General features: G+C 41.4%; 1 protein-coding gene across 5 annotated transcripts in view; it reads left to right on the top strand.

Annotated features, from left to right (window-relative positions):
* Positions 1–19,636, top strand: part of PEAK1 (pseudopodium enriched atypical kinase 1) — an 81,249-nt gene that overhangs the window by 32,161 nt on the left and 29,452 nt on the right. For 4 of the 5 annotated variants that reach the window (XM_081021490.1, XM_081021486.1, XM_081021488.1 and 1 more), the window contains exon 2: positions 11,717–14,938. In XM_081021490.1, the coding sequence (XP_080877616.1) occupies positions 11,826–14,938 (3,113 nt within the window). In that variant the 5' untranslated portion in view covers positions 11,717–11,825. Of the gene's footprint in view, positions 1–11,716; positions 14,939–15,736; positions 16,114–19,636 lie in introns of those variants that run through there. The other variant, XM_081021489.1, reaches the window with a different exon arrangement.

Raw genomic sequence — 19,636 nt, forward strand, 5'->3', positions numbered from 1 at the left:
GTAATAGGAGTCTGTTTGCAAGCATTAAGACATCACCAGGATCCAAAGAGAGTTTCTACATTGGCAGCAGCTCTCTGCTGTAATAGTTTACTGTGCCATGCAACAAAAAGCTCTTGAAACCCAGGGAAACTTCAGGAATGACCTATTACTGTATATTGTAAGATTGATTTAGATTGTGGACTGACAGAACAGGCACCTCTGTAAACTATCCACGCCTGTGCAAAAAGAAAAGAAAAATAACTTCTAGGACAGCCACCAATTGCCAAATTTGATTGCATTTGATAATAGAATCCTCAGGGCTTGTGCTAAAGGCAGGGATGCTTCAGGAAGTTGCTACACCAGGGGTCAGCAAAAGAGGGCTAGTTGACTGTCCCTCAGACCTTGTGGGGGGCCAGACTATATTTTGAAAAAAATATATGAAAGAATTCCTATGCCCCACAAATAACCCAGACAAATCCAACGAGAAAAGAATGTTCAAAACTCACATAGAACTGGGCACGTTTTGCAAAAGGGAATTTCATTAGCGTGAGCAGTTTATGAATTCTGGGTGCAGTATACTGCACCTAAGATTTTAGATTAAAATTGCCACTGATGGTGCTGAGGGTGTGGGAGGAGAAATTCCTCCCCATTCAACATCTGGCTGCAGCAGCCGGAGGGGACATGCTGCGTGTAGCAGGACAGGTAGGGGCTGAGAGAAAGGAAAAGACTGGGACAGCTGGAAGGGCCTGGCCCAGGCGCTGCCTTCCCTGGACCCCGCTGGGCTTCCATTTTGCTCCATTCGCCCAAGAGTTCACTCCCTCTGTCCCAGGCCTCTGTTGCGCCGCCTTCATAGAAGTGCATTTGAAGTACTGTAGTACTCAGAATGGTATTTGAAGCAACCCTGAGAAGTAGTACTTGATGTGAATTTCTGTGAAGTAAAGTTGTTAGTGTTTGAAGTAGCCCTGAGATTATGAAGTGTTGGGAAATACTCTGGCTAACCTGCATTTACTTATCCCACCATTAAAAACAACATGAAATGAATTCATCCATAAGCATGAAGTGGTATTTCTCCTAAGCATTCTAACAGAAAACTCTATGTAGGAATAGCTGAATATTTCTTACTTGATACTCAATGGGTCGTAGTAATTAGAAACTAGCATGTTTGAGAATCTTTGAATTTTTGCCTGCACAAGTTATTATAGATGCACTCATACGGGCCATTTGTTGTGAAATTCTAATAGTAAATCAGCATTTTAAATTAAAGTACCTTTTCCATTTTCTTCTCCCTCTCCCAGCCAAAACTATCAAGTACATATGTGTGACTGGCATGTGAATAAGATTTTCTAATCATTCAGAGCTGCCATAACTAAGTGAAGCAAGTTAGAATCATCTAAAAGTAAATCATTCTGTGATTATTCATAACAAAAATAATCTTTTCTATCAAAGCCAAAAATAAACAAGTGAATTGTAATACAAATACTATATATTACTCTGCAGGAACAGCCTCTTCTCTGATAATGTTGTTATGACTACAAATCAGGACTAATATTACGGAAGTTATTGCTTTACTGAACAGGGAATAAACTCAGTCCAGTTTCTCTCTTCCCATCTTCAGTTTAGCAATTTTCAGTAAAATACCAATTGTTTTTTCTAAGAGTTTTAATTAAGTTATAACTAAGAGTGAGACACATTCCCTCTCTGTGGTTTTTGAGTCTTGCAAAGTTGGCCAACTAGCAAAACATCTAGAGCTGAATTTATTATGAAGAGGAGTAATTGTTTCTATCTTCCTCTAATGTACGTATATACCATTCTGCTTCTGAGAAGAAGTTCATAGACCACCATAGGGCAAGATAAGCTGGTCATCGTATCACCAAGCACTCCTAGTAAGCAAGTTGCTCCAACTATTCTTGAGACCAGACTGTAGCCTTTAATGCCTTGATATCCTGCCTCCCCCTCCTTGGAAAGGTAGAAGACCTTGTGGGGCAGGCATCTGGCTCAGATTCCCAGCACTCCTCTCCTGGTATGCCCCACAGAGGAACTTACGGTCTTCAAATAAAAACATCTTGAAGGTCCCAGGCCTCAGAGAGGTTAGGCTGGCCTCAACTAGAGCCAGGGCTTTTTCGGCTGCGGCTCCAACCTGGTGGAACGCTCTGTCACAAGAGACAAGGGCCCTCCAGGACTTGACATCTTTCCGCAGGGCCTGCAAGACAGAGCTGTTCCACCAGGCCTTTGGTCAGGGCGCAGCCTGACTCCCTCCTTTGGCAATCTTTACAATACTTTAGTTTATGGTTGCCATCAATTTTGATTTTAATTAATTCTTTGATGTTTTTATAATGTTGCACTATTTTAGTGTTGTTAGCCGCCCTGAGCCCGGCTTCGGCTGGGGAGGGCGGGATATAAATAAAATTTATTATTATTATTATTATTATTAAGAGCTCATCCTGGGAGCACTCTGCCTATACTACTACACCAGCTCTGTGGTGTGAGAGGCTTTTGGAAGTAAGTATGCTAGCCTTTTGCTAGACCTGGATTGAGGTGTCTCAGTCCAGATGTTACTGCCATCTTGGTATTGGGCATTTTTCTTTCAGTTGTGGTTCTTGGGCCTTTTCCACCTTCCTTGGCACCACTGATCCCTTAGCCTCTGGGCCTGGGTCCAGGTCACTGCTGGCCTTTGGGGTCATGACAATACCTTTATTTATTTCCTGTTTATAAACAATGGGAGGCAGCATTCCCAGACTTGATACCCTGCAGATGTTTTGTAAAAGTCCTATCACCCTCAGCCAGCTAAGCCAGTGATGCTGGGAGTTGTAGAACAGCTTGGGGAAGGCTGCTTTGGAGACTGCTTCCCCTACGTCCAAACCTAATGCTACATCCATTATACCACCAGTATCAGGTGATAGTCTCATCAGGGATACTTTTTGCAAGTAGATGAGGAATAATTGTGCAATCTTTTTTGTTTAGAAGAGGCTTTGTATATACCGTATTTTTTGCCCTATAGGACGCACTTTTTCCCCTCCAAAAATGAAGGGGAAATCTGTGTGCGTCCTATGGGGTGAATGCAGGCTTTTGCTGAAGCTTGGAGAGCGAGAGGGGTCGGTGCGCACCGACCCCTCTCGCTCTCCAGGCTTCAGGAAGCTATCAGCAAGCCTGGGGAGCCCGCAGGAGTTCCCGTAGGGCTCCCTAGGCTGAGGATAGCAGCCTGCCGCCTGGAGCGCTGGGCGCTCTGAAGTAGAGCGCCCCGCGCTTCGGGCAGATATCCGCAGCCTAGGGAGCCCTGCGGGAGTTCCCGCAAGGCTCCCTAGGCTGCGGATAGCAGCCTGCTGCCCGGAGCGCGGGGCGCGTTGAAGCAGAGCGCCCCGCGCTTCGGGCAGATATCCTTTTCTCCTCTAAAAACTAGGTAGGTGCGTTTTTAAAAGCTCGGGCTTCCCCCGCGGCTGGGGGGGGGAATAATTTTTTTCCCCTTTATTTCCCCCCCAAAAAATTAGGTGCATCCTATGGGCCGGTGCCTCCTATAGGGCGAAAAATATGGTATATCACATTCTGCTATTGTTCAGTATCAATGATTTTATCATCTAGAATCAATTGGGTGTTCATTACTATTATCATTGCTCCCTTTTTGGGAACACTTTAGTATTCTGACACACAGTGAACAAGCAGTGACTAGCTTTCAAACTTGTCATCTTCCCAGTCAGCATGCAGTTACTTAACTAGCACTTGAAGGAGCTGAATATGTGTGCCCTGGAGTATGTTTAAAAATGTTCCAAGGGATTTCCATGGAAGCTATGTAAGGAAATTGTATATCTGGGCATGGGAATTTGCCATGCTGTATTGAAGTGCCTTTTTACTCTTCACTCTTTGAAGTGCCTGGTCTCATTTCTATGTAGACACATGTAACTGGGTGTCTTTACTGCCTAGCAACTCATTTTAGTCCTTGTGTATACCTAATCCACATAGAGGCTATCCATGGCTACCAGCCATGATGGCTTTGCTCCGCCTCCATGGTCAGTCTCCTCCTAAAGACCAGTCGCTGGAAACCACAGGAGGGGGAGAAGGCCTTTGCACTCAGGTCCTGTTTGAGGGTTTGCCACAGGCATCTGGTTGGCCACTGTGAGAATAGAAGGCTAGACTAGATGGGTCAATGGCCCAATCCAGCAGGTGGTTCATACATTCTAAAGTACAGTTTATTCAGACAATAATTGTGAATTGGATTTCTTTCTTTTCCTTTTTTAAAAGAATTATTGCAAATGGAGCTACAAGCTTCTGAACTGAAGAAGGAACCTAGCACTTATGTGGCTTTGCCAGTTTATGAGGAGTGGGCAATAAAAACATACAAAACCATCAGCATTACACTGGCACCTCTGGTTACAAATGCATCTGGTTACAAACGCTTCAGGTTACAACCTCTACTAACCCGGAAGTAGCTGCTCCTGGTTGCGAACTTTGCCCCAGGATGCAAATGGAAATCGCGCGCTGGAGGCCCTGTTAGCAAAAGCGCACCTCAGGATAAGAACGGTTTCAGCTTAAGAACGGACCTCCAGAACAAATTAAGTTCGTAACCAGAGGTACCACTGTATAGTAAAAAAAGAAAATTACCGTATTTTTCGCTCCATAAGATACACTTTTTTCCCTCCTAAAAAGTAAGGGGAGATGTCTGTGTGTCTTATGAAGCAAATGCTGCACGGAGGAGGGACGGACGGGAGCCATGGCTCCCCTCCCTTCCCTCCTCCATGGCTCACTTTAAAGCAGCAAAGCGGGACAAGAGCCGCTTACATGGGTGTAAATCAAGCACAGCGGGAGCCATGTAATCCCTCCTCCCCCATGCTTGGCCACCCCATTTTGATGGGCGCGCGCGCACCACCCCCTTGGGACGATGCTCGTGTGGGTGACGTCCCACATCCCCACAGGCAACGTGCCACCACGCAAGACCTTCCCTCCGCCACTGGTCTTGCTGGGACAGTAGTGCCTTCCTTTGCAGAAATGGGAAATTTGAAGTGTGGCTGTGGTTTGGTCCTTGTGTTGTGTACGAAGGTGTCAATTAGGTAGGTTTGACTTTAAATGGGAATTGAATCGGATTTCTCCCTCGTTCCTCCCAAATATGAAAGCCCCCAGAGCTCTCGGCAATGAACAAAAAGGAAGAAAGTCCCACTTCTTTTGGCTTTATTAAAATAATTGTGTAGGGCCAACCATACAGTCCTTAGATCTAAGGGACTCAACATGGGAAGCTCATATATTTCCATTGCCTGCCCCCCTTACTAGGGGATAAATTATTTATTTATTTATTTATTTATTTATACCCAGCCCATCTGGCTGGGTTTCCCCAGCCACTCTGGGTGGCTTCCAACAGAACAATAAAATACAATAACCTATTAAACATTAAAAGCTTCCCTAAACAGGGCTGCCTTCAGATGTCTTCTAAAAGTTTCTTCATTTGTTATTGACAGTGTTGGTTCTTAATGCCACTGTTGACTGCTGTTCACTTTACATGGTTGAAATATTATTATGATATACCAGTAGGTTATTAAATAGTTTAGTACAACATTTGTTTCAGAATATTTTTTTCTTGTTTTCCTCCTCTAAAAACTAGGTGCGTCTTATGGTCAGGTGCGTCTTATGGAGCAAAAAAATACGGTATTATGAATTTTGAAAACTTTGATTTTCAGTCCTTCAGTATCAAGCAGACATGAAATATTCAGAGAAAAAGTGTGGCAGGGGAGAGACAATGAATGTTACATGAAATTTAATCATTCTTTTCTGAACTATCATGATCAGTTTCAGCTTTTTCGTATTTGTCATAATATTTATCATGGACTTCTAAAAATTGAAGGTTTGTGTAGACTGAAACAAGCTTCTCTGCTCTTTCACATTTCATAATACATATTCTTTTCCTGGAAAAAGACAAAGGTTTTGAAGGGGGAAAGAACAAACTTCCCTCTGAATATTTTCAATTTTTCCCCCTGGGCCTTTACACCTCTAATGATAAGCAACAATCCTCCTTTCATCTCTCTCTGCTTCCATTCTGTAATGGCTTTCCCCCGTCTGTAAGAAGAGGTCCTCTTGAAACATGAAGCTGCCTTGTGCTGTAAGATCATTGGCCCATCTCCCCCAGTCTTGTCTATCCCAACTGGCTGTGGTTATTCATGGTCTCAGGCAGAGCTATTTTCTTGGCACCTGGAGATACCAGGGATTGAATCCTGAACATTATATATGCAAAGAATTTCTCTACCACTGGACTGTGTCCCTCATCTCCATTATATTACCTGAATTGGCTAGCTTTCCATTGTTGTCTTTTAAAGAGAGATTTATTTCTACCATTTTCATTTTCCTATTCCTACCACTTTACTTGATGTTACGTAAAGGTAAAGGGACCCAGGGTCGCAGACGGCTCTGGGGTTGTGGCGCTCATCTCGCTTTATTGACCGAGGGAGCCGGCATACAGCTTCCAGGTCATGTGGCCAGCATGAGTAAGCCACTTCCGGCAAACCAGAGCAGCGCACAGAATCGCCGTTTACCTTCCCGCTGGAGCGGTACCTATTTATCTATTTGCACTTTGACGTGGTTTCGAACTGCTAGGTTGGCAGGAGCTGGGATTGAGCAACGGGAGCTCACCCCGTCATGGGGATTCGAACCAGCGACCTTCTGATCAGCAAGCCCTAGGCTCTGTGGTATAGACCACAGCGCCACTCGTGTCCCATTCACTTGATGTTAGCCTTTATTAATAATCTAAAAAGAAGTAATTCACTGGTTCTTCTTGCTCTCTGCAATAGTTATAACTATTTATAGCTCAGTTTTATAACAGAAGCAATGGAAGAAATTATAATAGTTTATGTACTGTATGTTAGTTTAGTTAACAATATATAACAACTTAGTATGACACTTACTGATGTGTGTAAATAGCATTTAAATACAAAGGGTGATACCTAACATTAGTCATACTCAGAGTAGACCAGTTAAGTTGGATATCACCCAAAGTACTGCCTGCTCTAGCCATGGGAATGTAGAAATTATTCAATGAATTTTATAAAGAGAAGGCTCCTATGAGATGCATTTAGACATTTTCCCCACTTGGAACACTGCATAGGAATAAATGTAGTAGCTTACTTCAGAGGGATCAACATGAGTTATATTCCCTTCACCATCGCATATTCTATATTTATATTCATGTCAGTGATTTTCTGGAGTGATTTGTGGCCCATGCAATCATTTATTCTTTATTAAAACACCTGAGCATATCAAGGTACATTGTTCTCAGTCAATCTGGAGAGCTCCTGAATGTGGTCATTTTTGGAAACACAAGTACCCTTTGGTTTCAACAACATCTGCAAGCATGGAAAACAATTTTCACAAAGCTTCTGTAGGTAACACCCAAAGTGTTTGTTGATAGAAGGCAAGTGGATCATAGAATGAAATGCATGTAGTATAAATTAGGCATTGAGAAGATTTGTCAAGGACGTTTACATTTATGCACCCTTTTGTGATTTATACATTCTTACAATATTTGCTTTTTCTATGGGCAAATCTTAATTGATTATTTTGTAATGGCCTGAATGCAGTATGGTGAAGCATAGTTTGGTTTCTCTTTTTCTTATAAGTGCTGATGAAAGGCAAAACTCTCACAATTGCCTCCTATTGCTTTGAAATAATGATTAGCTTAGCTCTATGAAGAGCTGTCAGGGTTGAGCTGTGGTGCCTGCAGCACATTCTGGAGTATGCTGATAGTGGGCAAACTCCTCCCAAACAGGTGAAACGATAAGTGTTCAACATTCCCAGTAGAAGAAAAACAACATAAACCATGCTTTGACACGAAGCATCTAATGATATAAAGGCAGTTGATAGGCTGGCGCCATTGCACACTCAGATGACTGTAGCATACACTTGTCTATATTGCTCACTAAATGAATCAGGCATTCGTTTAAAGGGAGGCTTTTGCAGCAGAGAGCATTGAAAACACATGCCTAATAGGTACATTCATTTTAATAGGCTCATTCATTGAGCTGGCCTGATTAATTAGTGCATGTCACCATCTGGTACTTATGGAGACTATTCATTTTTAGAATGCTGAAATTGCAGGGAATAGTGCACACCAATTAAGTTCCTTTTAACTGGATTATGTTGGTATAAAGTATTAGTGTAGGAGGTCTTCATTGTGATTCAGACAGCACACATCTGAAGAGGACCTGCCAGAACAAAGAAATAGTGCCTGAAATACATAGAAGAAAAAAGAGGCTGCATGTATCTCTTTCATTAGACAAATTGTTAATACCAAGAGAAGTGAACATAAGAAATTGCTTGTAAGCAAGTGGAGATTTCAGGCGAAGTCTGTCTGTCTGTCTGTCTGTCTGTCTCTCTCTCTCTCTCTCTCTCTCTCTGTGTGTGTGTGTGTGTGTGTGTGTCCTGGATATAATGTAGCTATTTCCCCCCTAGCTTTTGCCTTGATGTCTTTAGTATCACAGGAAGAAGTTAAAATACCAGTATTCACTTTTTCCTCAATCTTACTTTTTTTTTTGGTATTCAAAACCATAGCTCACTCTTGTCTCGGAAGACTACATTTTCCTACATTAGAGTTAATAAAATCTACACAAAAAACTTTCACAAATTAATGCACTGAAAGGTCCAATAACCCAATGAAAGAATTTTAAATTTTTGTTCTCTACACACCTATCCTTATACTTTGTGCAGTGCATTATTACAATTTGACCACATTCATGTTGATATTGTTTGCAAATAGGTTATTTCTTATTTTGCTGTGTTCTTGCTTGCTTGCTTGTAACTGGTTTTACCCTTTTGAGCAACAGGGAAGTTTGTCATCAAAGGGGACTGTCAAGGGATTTCTTTTGCTGTCTCTGCCAGCCTTCAGGTTATTTAATTCATTAGTGTCTTCCGTTGTCTATAATACCGATAGGCTTTTTTAATGCTATAAAACTAAAGCACTTTGAAATATTCTATCAGCACCACTGAAATTAGGGCACCTAATGAATAACAAAGGGTGTTCATGAAAAGTATTCATCCCACAAACTGACTCTGATTTTAAGTCCTCTCTCCTGTCTGTCTCAATTCATTTAGTACTGTTCGGCACCTAGACATGAGAAAGCAGTTTGATCCGATTTATTATATTTCTAAGCCGCTTTTCATTCAAATGAATCCCAAAGCAATTTACAAATAATAAATAACAGTAACATGACAGAACATAATAGAACATCACCAATACAACATAAATCATATAGAGTAATTAACAAATTATCAGTGAAACAATTACAATGTATAAAAACACTGTTAACAAAGCAACAACTATATAATAAGTTAAACATCACAATTAAAGCAAAAGTCTTATGATTAACAAATCAATGCAGCATCTATAATCTATAAAACAATTGTAACATTAACAAAACAGCAACCCAAAAATAAACTAATTAATATTTATTATGATTTATTCAATTTATATACCACCCTTTATCAAAAGATCCCAGGGCAGTGTACAACATTAAAAACACATTACAGAACATCAATGATAAAAACATAGTAAAAACATGGTAAAAGGCATACTGACAGAAAGCCTAATAATAAAACAATCCTATACTCTCTCCATACCCCATTGCTCATAATACACATATTTTTTCTATTTTAACGTGGTGATCATAAAAGACTTAAGTTTTTGCACCTGTCTTAAAATTTGAAGTCCAATGGAAGGTATCATTTTGCCACAGTCTGATTAGTAGAAAACAGTGGTTCTAAAGATGTTGAAGCAAAGGCTGCTTTATCAAGGCAAAGAACACATACATATAAGCCAACCAGTCCTTTAAAAACCTTGTGAAGTCAAATTCTTTGGTGGTTATGCTAGTGTATTTTCTAAGACATTTTAGTCTCCTGACACTGCTTTAAACAGATAAAAGCTTTTCAATGGCTACTTGAAAGCAGGTGATAGCCAAAGTAATATTTCTCTCAACTATCTTCCTAATTATCTTCAATATTTTGGGAAGCAATTTCTTAAATTTAAACTTTTGAAGCAAGAATATATAGAACATACTTGCCTACCTTATATTCATATTGTTTTATACAGTAATTGTGTGCAATATTATCTTGTATGCAACAGCTAAAAGTAGTATGCATGTTCTACTGTCTTATAAGATTGTTTATGAGATAGTGAACCAAGGCTTGCATGTGATATTATTATTATTATTATTATTATTATTATTATTATTACTACTATTACTATTATTTAATATTATTATTATTATTACTCTGCCCATCTGGCTGGGTTGCCCCAGCCACTCTGGGTGGCTTCCAACACATGTGAAAACATAATAAAACATTACACATTAAAGGGCTTCCTGATACAGGGCTGCCTTCAGATATATTCTAAAAGTTGTGTAGTTCTTGATCTCCCTGACATCTGATGGGAGGGCGTTCCACAGGGCGGGTGCCACTGCCAGGAAGGCCCTCTGCCTGGTTCTCTGTAGCTTCACTTCTTGCAGTGAGGGAACCGCCACATTCATCTTGTGTTATACTGCAGCTCCATCTGGTGTTTGGTAGGAGTGGTTACCTATTAAGTATAAAAATTAACAGTATCACTTACTATAAAGCAATCTAGTATTTATGCAGAGTGACCTGATTTCATTACCTGTACTTGCTGCATACCACAGTGTGATAAAGGCCAACTGCCATTATATTCTGAACAGTATTGTATTTTGTGAAATCCAATTTAGTAATGTAGTTGTCAATTTACAGTAAATTTGTGTGCATTCCATAACATCAACACACAAGGAGACAGCCACTAAATCAACATCAGAATAGTTTTTTCACTAAATAAATAAAGTTTCTCTGCTCAAGTGATATTCATTCAAATCAGTCAAACAGATTTCTATTTTTCCACACAATTCTAGACGTAAATAAGTTGATGTTTGGTTTTTTCCTTTGAGGTTAGTCATTACAAAAACAAATTGCAGTTAATTTTCAGATTGACTATTCTCTAAGGCAGCTTCCTTTGTGAGCAGCTGCTTAAAAGACAACTTGCTTGTAGGCTGCTCCATCCAATATATATTTGTATAAACAGCTTCTTATGTGGTTTCAGCATTTTTAATCATGTGATCAGAAGCAAAATGAGAGGAGAAAATGATTTGGTTGAAAATCACTGGTACTACATGGGTGTCCCTCATACAGATAGTTGACACATGGAACAGCCTCCATGCGGTTGCATTTGAAGCAAGACACAACACTCACAATGTCGCTTAGCTACAAATCTCAGAGTTCTAGGAAGGAGGGACTGACCTAAGCAACTCTGAAAATTATAGCTCCTAACAACTCTCAGAAGCCTTAACAAACCACAGCTCTCAGGATTCTTTGTGGAAAGCCATAACTGTTTAAAGTGGTACAGTAACTACTTTAAAGTAGTGACTACTTTAAAGTACCATCTGCACTATAGGCTAACTAACTAACTAGTGTTAGTTTATCAAATCGTACTTCTTGCTGGGATTATGTATTCCATGGTCATGTCAGGTTAGGGAAGGCTGATAAAGTGTTGGTTTGTTCCTATATTAAAACACATTTTTTATCCTGCCCTTTCTCTGGGTTCTCGGTATACCTGTTTCATCTCACAATAACCCTCTGAAGTAAGTTTGGGTGAAAGATGGAAGGGTAAATAGAACTTCTGAAGTTCCTTCTTCTACAGGTTGGGAGACATAACCTCTTGAGTAGGAACTAACTTCTCATTGATCATTTATGACCATTTTTTCTTCTTTTTTAGGATGACCAGGATTTGATTACACAGACAAGATGAACAAGCAAGATAACAAATAAAGGATCTTACCATGCATTGAACAACTTCTGAGAGTCAGGTGCTTAGCCCTGGGAAAATGTCTGCTTGCAATTCATTCACTGAACATGTCTGGAAACCTGGTGAATGTAAAAACTGCTTCAAGCCAAAAAACTTGCACCAACTGCCTCCAGCTTCTGAAAAACCTCCCGTCTCTACAAATCTGAAAATCAATGCAAGTCACAGCAACAACCAACGTACTAAAAATACAGGAAATTTTCGACCTCCTGTGGCAAAAAAACCCACTATAGCTGTGAAACCCACCATGATGACAGTAGATGGACAGGGTATATGTGGCGAGGTCAGCCCACAAGATCTTTGCGAGAACAAGCCAATTGCAGGCTGGAACCAAAATAGGACTGTCTTGAAAAAAAAAACACATAACAATAATAATAATGAAGAAGAAATTGAAGGTTATGGTCATGTTCATAGGCCTTATGGGAATAGTGATGGTGTAGGTAAAGCTCCAAGCAACAATAATGGACTGACAGAAATGTTGAAGGAAATTGCAGGCTTGGACACGTTGTCTTCTCTAACAGGAAATGAAATTAATTCAAGGGAAGCATTCTTGGGAAGAATAAACAATTGTTATAAAAAGTCATTAGAAAGAAAGGTCCCTCCAAGTTGCATGTTGGGTGCCATGAAGGATTCGCAAAATAAGCATGTTGTTCTGAGTGGAAGCACTGATGTAATAAGTAATGAAGGTGGTCGTTTCTGTTACCCAGAATTCTCCAGTGAGGATGAGAGTGAGGATGATCTGCTTTTTGGCAATATGCATGAAGACCATGAGAGCTGGGATGAAAGTGATGAAGAGCTGCTGGCAATGGAAATTCGCATGAGGGGACAGCCACGCTTTGCTAACTTTAGGGCTAATACACTATCACCTGTCCGATTTTGTGTTGACAAAAAATGGAACACAGTGCCTTTAAGGAACAAGTCTCTCCAGAGGATTTGTGCTGTGGACTATGATGATAGCTATGATGAAATTTTGAATGGTTATGGAGATGACACTGTGATTCTTTATGGGCAAGCAAGCATGCAAAGCATGGTGTCATCTGATTCCATGTCTCCTGACTCTTCTTTGACTGAAGAGTCTCGCTCTGGGACAGCAAGCAGTTCTTCTCAAAAGCTCTGCAATGGTGGATTATCTCCTAGCACTCCTAAAGATATCAAATTAATTGAGGAAGAATATAAAAGCTTTTGTGATGATCAGCAATTGACAGTTGTAACTAAAAACCCTCAAATTGCTACCAAAACTTTGGAGACTCATAAGGCTGTGCTTGCCCTTAGGTTGGAAGAAAAGGATGGCAAGATTGCTGTTCAAAGTGATAAGCAAGAATGCTGTAGTCCTTCAGGTATGCCAAGTCAAGCATCAGCTGCAAGTTTACTCCCCGTTGAAGAACAAGCAAAACCTTATAGGGTAGTAAACATGGAACAACCCATATGCAAGCCATACACTATTGTGGATGTATCAGCAGCCATGACCCATGAATGTATAGAGAATCGAACGAGAAGCTGTGATTCAAAAAGTACCCTATCTAATCCAAATTCACACGATACTCTAAGTACAAAGGTTGCGCCTCATTCTGTATCATCTGGGCAAGTGAACACCAATCTTAAAAAATCTAGTGCAGTCAGATACCAGGAAGTTTGGACTTCCAGTACAAGCCCACGGCAAAAGATTCCTAAAGTGGAACTAATTCCCAACACACCAGGACCTTCTGTACCTTTAAGGAAGAACATTCACAAATCTGCTCCTGCTTCACCTACATCAACCAATATTTCTACAAAAACAATCCCTGTTAAATCTCCTAACCTGTCTGAAATAAAATTCAATAGTTACAATAATGCTGGCATGCCACCCTTCCCAATCATTATTCATGATGAGCCAACGTATGCTAGAAGTTGTAAGAATGCAATCAAAGTTCCTATTGTAATCAATCCCAATGCATATGACAATTTAGCAATCTATAAAAGTTTTCTAGGGACTAGTGGAGAGCTCTCTGTAAAAGATAAAACCACAAGTGTCATCAGCCACACATATGAAGAAATAGAAACAGAAAATGCCGCTCTGAAAAACATAACTAGCAAATCTACTGAACTCTCCCAGGCTAAAGGGTTAACTAATAGCTCTGAGAGAAGACTGGGCTCTGTGGCTCAGAAGGTTCAGGAGTTCAACAGCTGTCTTGGCAAAGGTCTGACTTCATCCAAAAGCTCTGATCACAGCTCCCCAACAAAAATACCAAGAACTCTTCATGATCCTGTGGCCAAAACAGAAGAGACACAGGAGATATGTAATGGAAGTAGGGAAAATGCCTGTACAGTACTATCACAAATTGTGGCTTCTATCCAGCCTCCACAGTCTCCCCCAGAAGTATCTCAGACTGGACCCAAGTCTTGCAGTGCGGAAGAATTGTATTCTCTGCCTCCTGATGCAGACACAGGTGAAAGTGTCCCAGTGCGGCCCAAATCTCTCTTTACCACACAGTCGAGTCCTGAGAGTGAGGCAGGAAATTCCAGAGAAATGGTGCCTAAGGAAACCCTGTCCAAGTCACTAGTTGCCTATTCCTCAAAGCCAGTGGCTGCCTCCCAGAATACCACAAATCCCAAAACTGAACAGACTCCCCCATTTCCTCCTCCTCGTTCCACGTCTTCACCATATCATGCCAGCAAAGTGTTGCAAAGACATTTCAGCAATTGGACCAAACCCACAAGCCCCATAAGATCAACAGAGGCTGAATCAGTATTGCATTCCGAAGGTAGGCGAGCTGTTGATGCAAAGCCCAAGCGTTGGATATCATTTAAGAGCTTCTTTCGTCGCAGAAAGACTGATGATGAGGAAGAGAGAGAAAGAGAAAAGGGGAAACTGGTGGGTCTTGATGGAACTGTCATTCATATGCTTCCACCTCCTCCTGTTCAACGGCATAATTGGTTCAGTGAGTCAAAATCAGATTCAAGTGAGAAACCCTCAATTGTGTTTATGTTTAAATGTGAACAAGCAAAGATGGAGGCAAAATCTGATCGAAACAAGACTGAAGTAGAGCCAGCAGTTGAAGTTGTGGTATCCGAAAGAGACGAGAGGGAGAAGTCTTCAGAGGTATTGGAAGAAAAGAGCCATTCTTCACCACCTAATATTCCAAAGGAAATTCTCAGGTAAAAATAGATAAAGGTTTCACTTGACAATTTATGCACCTTGCTATATATTTCCAAAAGTGAGAAATTTAAAGGCTGCTAAATAAATGTACACATAATGTTTACAATTCATTAGACAGCCATTTCCATTAATGGTAACACCACAAAGTTTTTGGGAATCTATTTATTAACACTGTGTTCCTTTACACCAGTGTTCAGTAGATTTGGTGGAACTGCCTAAAACTCCATTTGTGTATGGAGAATAAAGTGCAGAGAGACTCCCCATGGAACTGAACCCTAACCCTCCCCTTTCCTGCCAGCCTCACATCAGGTGCAGTGCAGCATGTGGAGCTATTTATGAGAAGCACCCCAGCACACACGGTGCTCATAAGAGAGCTAGGAGTAGTGGCCCAACATGGGTAGGAGGATGGAGAGGGGTGTGTCAGTTGATTTTCTCAGCAAGATGATGATGATGAAGGATTAAATGGCAGGGGTATATGCATCAGTATATAGAGCCTCTTTCTTGTCTGTACACAGGGAGCAGAACCGTGGCCTAACTTGCTGGGGAGGGGCGGGAACCATGAGTTTTGGCACCTTGCAGACTAATTTATTATGTTATAAGCTTCCATGATTAGTGTTCACTTCATCAAATGTATAAAGAGGCTTTGCATCCGATGACGTGAGCTCTGTTGTGAAGACATTGGAAGGCAGCCCTGTCCCTGGTAGTTTTTAATGTCTCACATTTTATTATGTTTTTATATGTACTGGAAGCCACCCAGAGTGGCCTAAAATTATTGTTAAATTATTATTACTATTCAGACTGACGGAAAGTACCCCATGAAGCACTCAGGAGTCAAGCTGTATTTCAAGTAGACTTTCTTCAAGTTGCAGTCTTGCATCATCATAAAGCAATCTTCTTACATCCAGGAATCATCATACACAGGAGGGATCACATACACGGGAGAAGCCAGCAGGGGGAGTCAGCCATACCTACAGTGGTACCTCGGTTTTCGAACAGCTTAGTTCATGAACAACTTGGAAATTGAATGCTGCAAACCCGGAAGTAGGTGTTCCGGTTTGCAAACTTTTTTTCGGAATCCAAACTGTTCCGTTTTGAGTGTTACACTTTCTTTTTCAGTGCCACACTTCTGTTCTGAGTGCCCCCACTCCTGCTTGCATGGGAGTAGGAGCTGGATGGGGTAGCTCAGCTGGGGAGCACAAAGCCTCTATTTCCCAGCTGAGACATCCAGTAGAAGCTGGATCGGACTGCTCAGATGGGGAGGTTCAGGCCCCATCACACTTTCCAATGAGGGGTTCTCGGCTGGGGGCTCCTTTAAACTTCTCCCTTGAGGGGAGAAGTTTAAAGGAGCCCCCACCTCAGCATCAGAGCCCATGCACCACCTGAAGGCAGCCAGGCGGAATAGTTGCTGGGGTGGCGAAAGTGGAGGTAGCCTAGCAGCTGCATCTGAGAGCCCCTAAACTTCTGCTGAGGCAGTTGTCAGGCTGTCTCCACATTGCCAGAGTCAGCATTTCCACTTCACACAGTGTTAACTCCTTGATACCCACAACACTCCCAACAGGCTCTGGTCCCCAAAAGCTTGTGGCATAGTAAATTTGTTAGTCATTATAATGTCACAATACTCTTTTGTATTTTGCTGCAACAGACTAACATAACTATCCCGCTGGAAATGGTAATTTAAATTTCCATGTTTTACTGAAATAAGACATCACAGAAACTGGTTTTTAACCTTAAAACTGATTTTTAACCTTAAAATATCAGTACCTCTGATTTATTACAAACACTGAGATATGCTTGAGCATTTTCCATCCTAAGTTGGATGAACCCAGTAGAGTAAATGTATATAGTATTGCACCCTTAGTGTTTGAAGTAACTTATTTCTAGAAATTATTATCTGTGCAAATAGAATCAGAACTGAATAACCTCATGATACTGTACTTATATTTATGGGGTGTATATTCTTGCCATATAGTTTTGTTACCTGTGTATGCTATATTTGTTATACTTTGAGTTGTCAGTTTTTTTTTCAATCATTGCTACTTTAGGGGAAGGGAAAAAAATTATGTGAAATGTAAACTGCAAATCTTTAACATTTGCAGCCTTCACAATTCTGTCTTACAGTCGTACCTTGGAAGTCAAACAGAAACCATTCGGGAAGTCTGTTTGATTTCCAAAACGTTCGGAAACCAAAGCACAGCTTTGATTGGCTGCAGGAAGAAGCTGCAGCCAATCAGAAGCCCCATCAGATGTTCGGCTTCCAAAAATAGTTCGCAAACCAGAACAGTCATTTCCGGGTTTGCGGCATTCGGGAGCCAAAACGTTCGGGAACTAAGCTGTTCCAAAACCAAGGTACAACTGTACTTGGATTAGCTTTGAGGCAATCATGTCAGTTTTTATTGAGTTTTCATAGCATTACATCCCTGAGTAAACAAAGCAGAACCAATAACAAACAATACCGGTCTACCACGTAAAAAAGGAATACATCAAAACAAGAGGTAAATATCATATACATCACTTCTAACTTGAAAATCAAATGACATAAACTGAAAGCTATGTACACAAATCTTCATGTGGCTTTCCTGCATGCCATCAGGAACATAGGAGTGGTGGCGATCCCACCCTTGATACCGAGGATCAATTAGCGGAACAGGCAGGGGCTTCACATCTTCTCTTCCCAGCCTGGGACAAGGGCTCTTACCATTTACTGTTGCACTTGTTAGAGCAGAGTCCAGATCCTTTTCACACATAAGGAAATAAAACAAAACAAATTTCTTACTTTGTCCTTGGAGTTGCCTTCCTTCTTTCTGCATTTCTTGATTGTCCAGCCTGAGGCGGTGCTCTTGCAGACTTGAGCTGAGGAGAGGTGCTGGGGGGGGGGGAGTGCCATCTGCTGCTTGGGACTGGAGCTCTTTCAGCATGTTGTCAGGCTGCTGGTTATCACCCACAAGCCATGTTTTGCCTTTGTGCTGGACTATCAACTTTAAAAGGAAGCCCCGTCGATATACTTTGCCCACTTCTTTTAGTGCTGATGTGTAAGAGTGGAGAGCTGTGGCCAGGCTGATATCCTGGAACATTTCGGTGGTAGCTTCACCATATTTTAGGTTTCTAACATTCTGTAGTGCTCTGAAAATTGAGCCTTTGAGCCTATAGTGTTCAAAGCAAATTAGCATAGTTCTGCTTCTGCCTCCCCCATGTCCTCTCTCTGTGCCATTGGAGGACAGTGGTATGTTAAAATTCAGGGAGAATAGCCAGTCAATAATGAATTGAACCATGTCCCCCTCTTCCTGATTCTCCGGTAGGCCTCGTAGACCAAAATCTTTGCCTCCTATCCCTTTCTGATTGTTCCTCCAGCTTCATAGGTAAATCTTCAGTCATTTATAAAACCTGGATCTCAGACAGGTTGATTAGAGCAAGATTGTGTGCATAAGTTACTGTTTTAGAAATAACTGACAATTCATTAGGTAGCATATCAAATTGGGCTTCTGTTTCTGGTAGCGAGCACAGAAAGTCATTCCCCTGGGCTCTCTGCAGATATGGAGGGACAGTTGGGGGCTAGCATTCCCCTTAAAACCTCTGATGAAGTTGGAGGGTGTGATGTGAACCCACAGACATCTTTAAATGCCTGCTTTGGTCTTAGACGGAGTACTAAGTAGACGGAATACTTTGCCAGGAAAGGGGAGGCAGGATGCTGGATTTTATTGGGACTCCATTCTTGAGAAAGCCTCAGTCAACAACCATGTTTGCTGTGGATCTCCTTTGATTTCAGACAACTGGGCCAAAGTGAAAAGGCGCCCCAACTGACATGATGTCAACAAAAGCTGTTGGAGACTGTTGTTGTTTAGTCGTGTCCGACTCTTCATGACCCCATGGACCAGAGCATGCCAGGCACTTCTGTCTTCCACTGCCTTCCGTAGTTTGGTCAAACTCATGCTGGTAGCTTCGAGAACACTGTCCAACCATCTCGTCCTCTGTCGTCCCCTTCTCCTTGTGCCCTCCATCTTTCCCAACATCAGGGTCTTTTCCAGGGAGTCTTCTCTTCTCATGAGGTGGCCAAAGTCTTGGAGTCTCAGCTTCAGGATCTGTCCTTCCAGTGAGCACTCAGGGCTGATTTCCTTAAGAATGGAGAGGTTTGATCTTCTTGTAGTCCATGTGACTCTCAAGAGTCTCCTCCAGCACCAGAATTCAAAAGCATCAATTCTTCAGCGATCAGCCTTCTTTATGGTCCAGCTCTCACTTCCATACATCAGTACTGGGAAAACCATAGCTTTAACTATACGGACCTTTGTTGGCAAGGTGATGTCTGCTTTTTAAGATGCTGTCTAGGTTTGTCATTGCTTTTCTCCCCAGAAGCAGGCGTCTTTTAATTTCATGACTGCTGTCACCATCTGTAGTTGGAGACTATTCAACTGTTAATTGAAGGTTTGGAAAGATGCTAATTTCTGCTGCGATGGGATTTTTAAAGAGCAGAGTAGACAGTTTCCATGTATTATTTCCTTCTCAAGGGTTTTTGTAACTACCCTCCTCTTAGCAATTGCAAGAGAAATTCCCTGCATCTCTCTTGAATCCTCCCTTTGTCCATGAACTCAGAATCCACACACAGACCCCAAAGTGCCCTTTTAATCATGTTTACATTTTGTAGAAACAAAATGCAGATTTAGATGGTGTTCATGTTCTGTTTTAGACTGTGATTTAGGATTTGC

This window comes from Podarcis pityusensis, assembly GCF_964106645.2.
Source record: "Podarcis pityusensis genome assembly, chromosome: 9".
In the NCBI taxonomy this organism is placed as follows: Eukaryota; Metazoa; Chordata; class Lepidosauria; order Squamata; family Lacertidae; genus Podarcis; species Podarcis pityusensis.